The sequence below is a fragment of the Cyprinodon variegatus genome, unplaced genomic scaffold (genome assembly GCF_000732505.1).
Source record: "Cyprinodon variegatus isolate N-32 unplaced genomic scaffold, C_variegatus-1.0 Scaffold1023, whole genome shotgun sequence".
NCBI classification, from domain to species: Eukaryota; Metazoa; Chordata; class Actinopteri; order Cyprinodontiformes; family Cyprinodontidae; genus Cyprinodon; species Cyprinodon variegatus.
This window is the reverse complement of record NW_015151476.1, coordinates 259,270-271,396: the sequence shown is the minus strand read 5'-3', so window position 1 is coordinate 271,396 and position 12,127 is coordinate 259,270. Positions and strand designations below refer to the sequence as shown.

General features: G+C 38.5%; 1 protein-coding gene across 1 annotated transcript in view; it reads left to right on the top strand.

Moving 5' to 3' along the window:
* Window positions 1-12,127, top strand: part of nfatc4 (nuclear factor of activated T-cells, cytoplasmic, calcineurin-dependent 4) — a gene marked incomplete at its 5' end in the record, with an annotated part of 23,263 nt that overhangs the window by 9,063 nt on the left and 2,073 nt on the right. Inside the window, 5 exons of the mRNA XM_015399543.1 lie at window positions 498-685; window positions 773-913; window positions 3,512-3,567; window positions 4,232-4,358; window positions 9,224-9,919. Coding sequence (XP_015255029.1) covers window positions 498-685; window positions 773-913; window positions 3,512-3,567; window positions 4,232-4,358; window positions 9,224-9,919 — 1,208 coding nt within the window. The remainder of the gene's footprint in view (window positions 1-497; window positions 686-772; window positions 914-3,511; window positions 3,568-4,231; window positions 4,359-9,223; window positions 9,920-12,127) is intronic.

Sequence of the window (12,127 nt, the reverse complement as noted above, 5' to 3'; positions counted from 1 at the left end):
GATGCAATCAACTGGTTTTCCTTAGATAGAAAACTTTAAAACAATTTGAATGTATGATCTGGTGAACTGTAAAGTGCCTTGAGATGACATGTTGTTTATTGTAGCTATATAAATAAACTGAATTGAGCTGCAGTTCTGTGTATTTGCCACAGGTGGCAGTATCAATAGAAAACTCCATCATGCCTCTTTAAAGCAAACTTTTTAAAATTCATTTTTAACTGAACTATGTCACAGTCAAGATTACTTTCTTTCTGCCTAGGTATTTTTGATTAAGTTATTTGAAAACATGATTTTTGTTCTCTTTTGATAATAAAGCCTAAGATAAATTCTTTAATACGATTGTCAAATTTTTTTAAATTCTGATTTTTTTTTCTCATTTCTTTCTATATCACTAGTCGTGTCAAGCTATTTTTCATCATTGTAAAGATAAGTATTAAAGCAGCAATAAAGGACACAGTCTCCAGAAAATATCTCATCCTGTAATATTTAACTTCCAGCATTGACTGTGCTGGGATTCTGAAGCTGAGGAACTCTGACATCGAGTTGAGGAAAGGTGAAACGGACGTCGGGAGGAAAAATACTCGCGTCCGTCTGGTGTTTCGTACTCACCTCCCTGTAGTGCCCCCTGTGGCTCCACCTGGACGAGTCTTGGCCCTGCAGGTCGCCTCTTTACCCATTGAATGCTGTAAGAGGCACCAAATTGACATTTTTCTAGATTTGTTTTATTGTGATTCTACAATAGATGATTGTTTTTTTCTCTTTAATGCTTCAGCTCAGCGGTCAGCCCAGGAGCTGCCTGTCATCGAGTCAGTCAGCCTTACTTCCTGCTCTGTGGAGGGAGGCGAAGAGATGCTGCTGAGTGGCACCAACTTCCTGCCCATCTCCAGAGTCCTCTTCATGGAGAGAGGGTCCGGTATGACTTTGACACCAACCTGTCTAAACAACGTGCTGCCAGAATCAGTGGCGGCTGGTGGAGTTTTCTCCAGGGGGGGGTATAAATTCAAAATATGCATACACCAAAACATAACACCAGTACATTTATATGAATGCCAACAACAAAAAACATTATTTAAACACCTAATAAAAAAAATTATAATTTCATTACAGGTTTACTTTTTGTACATAAATTTTGCTCTTCTGAGGCTTTCTGAAGGCAAATCTATATTTTTAATGGTCCAATATTGTGTCACACACTTAAAAAAATGATGTACCAGTTTATTAATGAAGAAGTTATTAGTCAGCTTTATATTATTTTAATATATAAAAACTATTTATTTTCTGATAATGGGTTTATTTAAGAGCAACTATGCAAAATAACAAACATCTATAAAAAGTACACTATATTATATTATTTTCCATGTGAATCCCAGATTGTTTTTATTCCTCTTTACCTTTTCTAAAAAGTGCCTTAAATCAGTCCTACCTGTCTATATCCATGCTGGGTCAGATCCTGATGTTTGCAAAAGGAGGCAGTCAAGGCAGCAGAATAAAGCATTAGCCTCACTGCATGCAGTTAGCCAAGCCTTCAAGCTAAACCAGGTCCTGGAAAAGGGCTTTTCTTGTTCCATTTCTCTCTCTCTCTCTCTCTCTCTCTCCAATGCATCTCCAACCCCCGCGTCTCGACCTGTCAATTACCCGCAAAACTTCTGCACTGTGGCAGCAGGTGGTGAGCAAATACTTCCTGTCACCTCAGGGTGCAGCTTAGCTTAGCTGTTCCCTGAGCTGTCCCATACCTTTGTATTGCAGAGGAGCTACTGCGGATGTACAATCTTTAACGATAGTCAATCGGTAAACATTTTTTCGCCCTAGTAAAACATAGTCATCTTCAATGACTATGTTTTACTAGTCATTGAAGACGAAATATTTATCTTGCAGATCTAAAAATTATATATATAGCATATTTCAAAATATTTTAAATGTTCATTTAAAATTTAATTATATCAATTAGGGTCATTGGGTGGGTGGGGTGGTGCCCTAGCGCCCTCTATTGGTCAGCCGCTACTGGCCAGAATACTGTCAATCAGATTATGGGGGATGAGATCAATCATGTCATTGGAAAAAGACGTGATTACAGCTACAAGTTGTCATTTTTTACCAGTCACTGTTATTTATTTATTGTTCCAACGTTTAATACTTTAAATTTAAAGCCACAAAGAACAGATTTTATCACAAATAATAACCATTAGTTAAATTTCTGATATCCATTTAAAATAAGAATCTAAAAATCAACCTCTGAATGAAAAGATGCCAATGATTAAACATGCTGAAATTTTATTATAAGCTTCTCGAGACATATAATCTAATCAGTGTTGTTTCTCTATAGTCCTGGATATTTACTAAAATATCTCTGGGTACATATGTAAGAAAGAAAAACCGAAAAGTACTATTCCTACTCTACTAGATAAAAAGGATCCTTTATAAGCATTATAAGGAAGTAAATCTAGCAGGTTTAAAGTGCCCTAAATCCACTTCACATGAAGGATACATGGCCTTTAACTAATAAAAATTATTTTGGGTAACAAAGAGACATTTCTCTTACTGTCAGTCTAACATTTTGTGCTGTCTATCAAAACACCGGAGGAATGAAAAATTGACAGCCTTCTGTAAAATTGTTCTTTTTTCTCTAATTGTTATGAAAATCTTTAAAACCAATTTTTTACTATAAGGGGAAAGTGGAATGTTTCTGCAAATGTATGATTCTTAAAATCTAAAATTCAGTTTCATTTTTATTTCACAGACAGAAAATATGTTTTAGTGTAACTATGGCTACGTTCACACTGCAGCCTGAAGTGACCCAAATCTGATTTTTTTTTTGCGAATATCCGACCTTCTCATGGCGGTCTGAAGGACACAGATGTTTTCCAATGTGACCCAGGCCGCTTGGCTATGTGGTCCTGAATCCGATACAAATCGGATCTTTTCTAATGTAAACCTGTGTGTGAACGCCAGGTTGTATTCATCTGACCTGAACTACATTAATACTCAACAACAGTCACAATTCTGCGTCTTTCTATGCAGAACCTGGAAGAAAAACAACAATTACTGCGGACGATGATGTGGACAGCAGTCTTTATTTTTAACCATCTTGGAAAGGTTCAGTTTTTAAGGTTGGGAAAGATGGCTAGATGTTCTCCAGCACTACCATCCATGTTTACTTTCGTAAACACGGAGCACACTTGCTTGTGACGTCATTGCGTTTTTCTGCTGCGCATGCAGAAAATTTAAGCTGTATGAATGCAGTTCATACAGGAGATCACATACACGTCGCATATATTTAGAAATGTGAAGGGCAACGTAAAAAAATTGGATAAAAAAAAAAAAAATGGAATTGAGCATCAAGGCCAGCAATGTGAACATAGCCTATGATGATTAGTATCACTTTTCATCTTAAGAGTGAATACTTTCTGCCTTCATCCTACCTTAATTTTATTATTGTGCTGTAGTGAGTTTGCACCTTTGTAGTAAAATGAGATCTGTTTTGCTAACTTTGCCTTTTGTTCTGATCCATTAGATGGTAAACTACAGTGGGAGGAGGAGGCACATGTCAACCGCGACAACAGCAATGAGGTAATTTAAGGAATCTCTCACTTATTTCTGTGTGCTGCTGCTGCTGCTGCTGCTCCACCCAGGAAATTATTTTACGTGTATGTTGTCATATGTCGGATCACAGAAATACGTAAAATAATTTAATGTTCCTTTATGTGCCTTATTTTCTAGAATCATCACACATTGGTTGATTTATATCAATCAGCCTTTGTTGGTTGTAATTTAAATGATTTTGACTCACTATGAAAAGGATAATTATTGGAAACTCGTAGTGTCTCAACCTAATCAGCTACTCATCTGTAAATACCTGGAAAGGTTTGCTGAGTCTTTAACCAGTCTCTCACTTTGGGTCAGTGGGTTACGCAGTCATGAGGAAGACTGCTAGCGTAGCAGAGGTCCAGAACATAGTCCCCGACAGCTTTAACAAAGAAGGTTAGCCACAAAAGGTCATAACTAAAGAAGGGGGTTGTGTACACAAACAGAAAATTGAGTGGAAGGAAAAATTGTGGTGGAAACAGGCGCAATATCAAGAGGGAGAAGAATATAAACTCCTGAACCAGAGACAATGACAGAAGCATCTTACTTGTGTTATGTATATTTATAGTATGGAATACTATTTATAGTTATATATGTGTGTATTTGTGTGCATGTGTGTGTAATTATTCTTTTTCTGTGTTTGTTGCAGTGTCTGCTGTGTGTGCGGGTTCCTGCCTACAGCGACCTCTCTGTCAGCCGGCCTGTCTCTGTCAGTCTGTACGTCTCCAACGGGAAGAGGAAGCGAAGCTGCACTCACTGCTTCAAGTATCTGCCTGGTGAGTCACCACTCTTTACTTACCTCTGACTAACACCGACTTTATTAAGCCTCCTCATATTTACAGCAACATAGACAGATAGAAGTCTAGCCAGAAAAAAATGCAATCCTGCTTTAGGTGTGTAACATCAATTATTTGCATAATGTCACAATTAAATAAATCTGTAGAGTGTGGTGGTGCATAAATCAGTGGTACCTTTTTTATTATCATGTCTAAATACTTTGTAGAAGTTAAATAGAAAACTTAATTTACTCCTGGTAAACCTTGCCTGTGTTGATTTGGCCACATTTGGATGCAAATAGACCTGATGCCAAACCATGTTTCAGCTTTATGACAGAAAAGGTCTGTTTTTGGAGCCACTTTTAAATAACTAATCAACACATTGATAGTGTCTGATATTTTTTATAAAGCCTTAGGGAACTCCAGATCCCACTCTTCTCACCACCCTTACCTTACAAATGGTTTAACAAAAGTCTGTGAAAAAGAACAAAATTTAGTTGTATTATCTTCCACCTGTGAATAAATATGGTGAAACAGAACGTTTGTCCAGATTTTTTTTTTTTAAGATTATTTTTAGGATCTAGTGGCCTTTATTTTGTTATTCTCAAAATTATGGCCACAGGAAAATGGGTTAGAAGAGACATTCCACTAAGGTCAGCAGGGCTGGGATTTGAATCTGCAACAGCTGGTATATGATCATGTTCTCTACCTCCACACCATAGCAGCACACTGTTTGTCCAGATCTATTTCCTTTTCAATGACAGAAAAAAAGTAGATGTTTCACCCGATGGCCCTAATATCTAAGTGACAAAATAAAATATGGACTATAAGCACTATTTGTTGCTCTAAAGTTGGTTTATTCAACAAAAACACTCAGTGACGTTTCGGGCCTCACTCCCTGCCTCAGACTAAAAGGCACCTGCCTTTACAGGCTTAATAGGCCTGATCACCTGAAAAAAATCTATCAGTTATATCATAAGAATAAAATAACATTGAGACACAAAGCTTCTTGTTCACTACATGAACATAAACCTTCATTATGCAATGCAATGACAAGGATAAAGGCTGCCACCTCATCGTGGTTTTAATGAATACATTACATATTAGCAATAATATTACCAGGAGTGTTATATTAACAAAAAAGTCCCAGCAAGGCAAGTGTTAAGGAGACTGTAAAAACTAAAGAAACAGAAATCCTTTTGCAGACGGGGATGAATTTAAAACTGTATCTCCATATCATACATTTTGAAGTTTTCAGAGAAAACAGAGAAGAGATTCACAGAAAAGGTCTTAGGTAAGTTTCCTCATTAAAACCTTTTAAAGCTAGTATAATATGCTAAGTGTAGATTTTTAGGTCACATCAAAACTTTTTTTTTTTTAATCTAGCTGACTTATGATTTAGATTTTTGAGTCCCCATAATACTAATAATTTATCAATTTATTCATAAAGCTTTGAAAGACAACAATGTAGATATATTTTAAAAACTTAAATATTAAAGTAGTGCCAACAGATAGAAGCTCACTAATAAATCAGAAAAACTTTGATCTCATTGCTTTTGTGGCATCTAGATTCTTTTACATCAGGATTTTAAACTTTGTTTAAAGTTCTGAATGAGTTTTAGTGTTGAATGTGTTGTAAGACAAAGCATTCATTGATATAAATCACCTGTGTTAAATCAAGGCTGATCCAGCTGAGATTTCCTGATCAAAACTTGTCCAGATGCCAAATTTCCCCCCAAAACAATTAAATAATGGAAGTAAGGAAGCGTGCTTTAATACTTTGTTGCGTTATGATTGGTAAAAAAAAAAAAAAAGAAACTTGATTAGAAGCGTTTATAGAAACCAAATAGTTAATCATGTTTATCTTCAAAAGTTTATGATGCCACACACATTTTTATAGAAATAAATACTTTGATTACAATTTATCTACAAATCAAGTTGGAAGATATCTTATTTATGAGAGCCTGCTGGGAACATCTCAAAACGAATAGTTCCTCATTTCTCCCATGCAGGCTAACTCCCATTTGGAAAGACCTTGACATCTAGCCAAATAAAAGGGCTATGCTCCTCCCTCATACAGTAGGAATTCTGAATTGGTGCCATTAGGGAATTCTGTGTGTGGGGGACCCTGGCCTCCGTCCACTCTATTTTGTGTTGGTGTTGATGCAGAATCACGGGGCAGTTGAAGAGTGGGGGCCCCCACAGGGATTTATGCCTTAAACTAGGCTTCTATCCCTTCCTTCATTGCATATACAACATCATACATGAGCAGGGTGTGTGATGGTGGATGGAGTACTACACGTCACACCTTCCGAATAGTTTTAGTTTGTCCTGCATTTTTTTTGTTTTTCTACTTTAGATGTTGGTGAAGATTCAGTCATTCAGGTCACTGTCATTCCAAAAAAAGTTAAGAAACAATCCAATAGACTTTGTTTCCAAGTTTGAAGACATTTCGCTTCCCATCCAGGACGCTTGTTCAGTTCAAAATGTCAGAAATAAGGTTGAGTTTGAAGCTTAATAGAGTAGCCCAATACAAAGCCTTGTTTTGACTTAGAAAACATGCAAATTGAAACCGAAGAACGGGTCCGCCCCTTAGTAATGGGGTGTAGTTAAGATCTTTGTTAACAATCTTTGACTGCAATACCCGATACTGGTCTATATCTCTGAAAGAGGGGGGAAACGTTAGGGGCATTGTTGGCCTGACTGACCAGGCCAATAATGTTTTGGTCCCCTGCATGGGGGTGGGGGTTGAGATGATAGCAGGACAGGAAAGGAGACATGTGGTTTGAAAGGGGTGTGAAGGAAGCCATTTATGTTTAGAGAAAAACCAACCTTAAACAGAAGGAGTGGACTCAGGTTTCAGCTCTCAAAAACCTACAACGCAGCGATAGAGTTGATTCCTTCCCACTATCATCTAAACCCCGACCCCCAGGCAGGGGACCAAGACGTCTCACCTGGTCGGCCAGGCCAACAATGCCCCTAACGGCCCCTTTTCAGAGGCATAGACCAGTATCTGGTATTACAGGCTACCAAAGAACCCCAAAGACTGCCCATTACTAAGTGGCGGACCCGTTCTTCCAGTTCAATTTACATGTTTTCTAAGCCAAAACAAGTTTTTGGGTTACTCTATAAAGCTTTGAACTCAACGCTAATTCTGACATTTTAAAAAAGAAAATTAAAAACAATCTACTGGACTTTGTTTCTAAGTTTGAAAACGTTCCGCTTCCTATCCAGGAAGCTTTCTCAATTCAAAATGTCTGGAAGAGCGTTGAGTTTGAGGTTTACGCAGGTGAAGATTCTCATTCAGGATCCAGGTCACACCTCAAACTCATCCTGACATTTAGGTCTTCCCATCCAGGAAGAAAGCTTCCTGGATGGGAAGAGGAACATCTTCAAACTTGGAAACAAAGTCCTTTGGATTGTTTTTTACCTGCCTACTGTTGCTAAGGAGTGGTGACTTATTAGCAACAGTATGTGATTTTTTGCCTTTGTGGGTGGGAAAGATGTTATGGCGTTACCCCCCGACCAGTTTTGGTAACATTTATGTGATTGATTTATCTGTTTATACCTGGGAGGCAGGTACCACTCAATGATTTACCAAATTAGCTCAACTAATACCACCAGAGATGGCAAAAGTACTCACTTTCCGTACTTGAGTAAAAGTACAGATACTTGTGTTAAAAAAATACTCTGGTAAAAGTGGAAGTACTGATTAAACTTCTTTACTCAAGTAAAAGTAACAAAGTACAGGCTTGTAAATTTAGTTAAAGTATAAAAGTAAAAGTAGAAACTACTTTTTTCATGCCGTTGCCTACATTTTAAATGGATGTCTGCCAATAGGACTAGATCTCCGTTGTGTTCATTTTCAATCATCTCGTCGTCCATACTACTATGCTAACGCCACCGCCACCAAGCTGCAATGATTTGCCGCGAATGAATACCACCGAATCTGTCCATTCATCTTGTAGTGGTGCGTCAAATGCAACGTAGATTCCCATCCAATTAGATTGAATTTGGTATTGATGACGTGAAAAATAATAACGGTAACTCCATTGAAATGATTCAAAACTAAAGTAACGAGCCAATTTTTAAAAATGTAAGGAGTAGAAAGTACAGATATTTGTGTAAAAATTTAAGGAGTAGAAGTAAAAATTCGCCATAAAAATAAGTAGTAAAGTAAAGTAAAAATATCAGAAAAATCTACTTGAGTACAGTAACGACGTATTTGTACTTCGTTACTTCCCATCTCTAAATACCACTGAATGTACCTCCCATTTGTGAACACTTTCCATATAATCCTTTCCAGATGGATACTGTGTGGTTTTAAATATAACTTCATTGATCAGTCTGGCTTATGCCAACTTAGTAATTATGAGGTGTGAACATCAGAAAATCCTCCATTAATCGACTGTCTTAACCCGCTAATCATTGGCTGACATCAACTTCACATCTTGACAGTGGCGTTGGATGTAGGAGTTTGCCCTGAAATCGAAGGATTGACGGTTCAAGCCTCGACTCTGACTTTCAGTGTCGTTGTGTCCTTGGGCAAGACACTTCACCTGCATTGTCTACTGATGGTGGTCAGAGGGCCCGGTGGCGCCAGTGTACGGCAGCCCCACTTCTGTCAGTGAGCCCCAGGGCAGCTGTGGCTACAATGTAGCTTGCCACCATCAGTGTGTGAGTGTGTCCGTGAATGGATGTAGTGTAAAGTGCTTTGGTCAAGTCTCCTAACTTGAATAAAGGCGCTATATAAGTACATGCCATTTACCATCTCATTGATCCAGAGGCGATCCACACAATAAAATACGGATAAAAACGTACAGTTATTAATATTAGATATTTCCTCTGCTTTTTTTCCCTTTCAGTGATGTTTAAAGAGGAAGATCCGTTACTTTCCCGACCCTCTGTGACACCCCTGGACGGGGTCTGTCCAGTTGGAGGGCCTCCCAGAATGGACAGAGGTTTCCCCGTTTCTGATGACCGGGGTCTCAGCTTCCAACTGCCCCCCTACCTGTCAGCCTACTCCCCTCCATGCCAAGTCGTGAGTTACCATGAAGAGTTCTGCTCCAAACCAGACAGCGCTGTGGAGGAGCCAGGCGGGTCTAGAGGCACCCTGTCCGAACGTCACCCCAGTTTTGAGAACCTGGAGTTAGGCTTCACTGAACTGCTCCCTCCTCTTTATTCCCGCGGTCCACAGCCTCCTTCCCCGTCTCCTTCCCCGTGGCTGGACTCTCCCTACCTCTCCTCTTCCCCCTCTCCATCTCACTCCTCCTCTCTCAGTCCTTTCCCCACTGAAAGCCCCCTTGCAAACTCCCCTCTGCCGCCGATCCCCACCTCGCCTTTCCCACAGTACTCTGCCTATCCTCAGGAGATGTGCCCCTCCCCACCCTCCAACCCTTACCAGGACACCTGTCCAGCACCTTACTCCCACTATGAGGGCTGGGAACCTCAGGGAAGGATGTTTGGTATCCGACATGAGGGCGAAGGAGACGCCAAGAACCAGGAGTGTCCTTTGGAGTTTACCAGCTCTGCCTCTATGCACCACATTACCTTTGAAGAAGGTGAGGCATTAATCCACAATGGACAGTTTTATTGATCATCATGAAGCACTTAGGAAATGGCTTTGCAGAAATACATGTTTGTCTTAAATATTTAACAAACTCTTGAAAAAAACATATATTTTAATCTCAAACAGTGTGATTCCCATAAAGATCTATGATTCAAATTCCTGTTTGACAAACTCTTGAAGCTCAGATAATGGGATTTTTGTGGATCAAGCACTTTTCTTTATCCCTTGTTCACTTCCATTAATTTCAATAACCCCATATTGGATAATAAAGTTCCTTATAAAGTATTCCTACCCTATAGACATTATTATATTTTATCCTATTACAAGCACAGCTCCATCGTATTTGAAATATTTTATAGAATAAACCAACACATTGTTAGGATGGGGAGCATTTGTGAAAGTACATTTTTTTTCCCGTTTCTTGGATTTTTGTTTAAATTTTGCACACTGACAGTATTTCTTTATTTTATTTTAACTCTTTCCATCCTCCAATCAAGTCTGATCAGTTTTCCTGTTGGTGCTGGAAATAAAAATAAACCCACATGATGTCGTCAGATTCATGTTTCGCCATGGGCATGCTGTGCTCAGATGGAACGCATGTTCAATTTCAAACACGCAGTTTATGCAAGAAGGCCCATATTTATATTTCACACACTGCCATATAGGCCAAATCTGTGACCTATAGCTATACCCATGTTGATATATATATTTTTTTCCAACCAGAGCTGTAGGTTTTTGCAGCTCCTCCAGAGTCACCATGGAGATCTTGGCTGCTTCTTTGATTATTCCTTGCCTTACATTAAGGAGAGGAATAATCAGTTTCCGTTTTTTTTTTCTTTTCTATTTCAGGCCTCATTGTCTTTATGTTTCAGAAAAATATCTTAAATTTTTTATTTCATTTTGTCATTTAAAAACAGCACACTGCTTTAGTATTATGATTTTATACTTTCATTTAGCAGATCAGCTACTTTTTACTGTAAAAAACAGATGCCTGTAGTCAATGTTGTACCAGTTCATAAATAAAAACAATGAGCTCAAAGGTCAGTTCACACAGATGGAAATGAACTAGCTCACCTTCATAGTTCATTTTTTCAAAAAATGGACTAAATTCACAAACCTATAAATTAACTAGTTCAAGTTTGTTTGGTGAATTAAGCCACAATCCTACAATAGAACCTTATATTTCACTCTTTAAATGTATCATCATAATATATTGAAAGAAATGGAAAATACTGGATGCAGTCCAGGTATACTGGATGTGCAGTGAAGCCTTTATTTAGCCAAATAACACAGAAGTTCAGAAACAGTCAGGAACATTCAGGTTCTGCTGAAAAGATCTGGATAAAAATGATTTCCTACATTCCTCATTCAGTAGCAGATATTTCCCCAGATAGCACAGATGTTTTCACACGATGTGTCGCTTTAAATTTGAAGTGGACGTGGCTGACGTACCGACTTGTTTGTTAAGTCCCAGCAGGCACAGTTTGCAGAAAAATGAAAGTTTTTCTTTGCCAGTCTTCCTTTGTTAGTTCATTAAACTCTGCCGAGCGTTCTGCTAAACTGGCATCAGGAATACCAGCAGATGAGTCTGATTCATGCAGACTAGTACTAGCAGTAGACCTGATGCTCTATCATGCTGTCTGCCGTAATAAGTGCTATAAAATCTGACATTATCCAATGAAAAGTGTCCTTATCAACTGAACGCGAACGTGAGCTGTGTGTGTGTGTGTGTGTGTCACTCATTATTACGTTCATTACTTCAAAACTGATCCATTCAGCTCACCGTTCACTTACATATGAACATATTCAGTGAACACCATTCATGCACAACACTGCCTGTAGTTCATGACTAAACCTGTTTTTTTCTGCATTTGTTCAAATCAAACTCTAATTGGCAAGAATAGGCTCGAAGGCCTTAGGTTTCACACGTGACCTGAACTTTTCAGTTTAGGTCGTTGTTCATGGTTTCATGGTTTGCTGTTGCTTCATAGTCATTCTTCTCTTAGATCAGAGGTCTTCAACAGGGAGTCCGTGACCCCTAGGTGGTCCACAGAGGTACTGCATGGGGTCGTGAAGGTTTTTGTTAATTAGACTTTTTTTTATATTCCCCCTGCAATTTTTTTCACTAATTGAAATGTCTTTAAATGCACATTAAAGGCACACTATGCAACATTTTTCAGTTAATTAATGTGTTCCATAA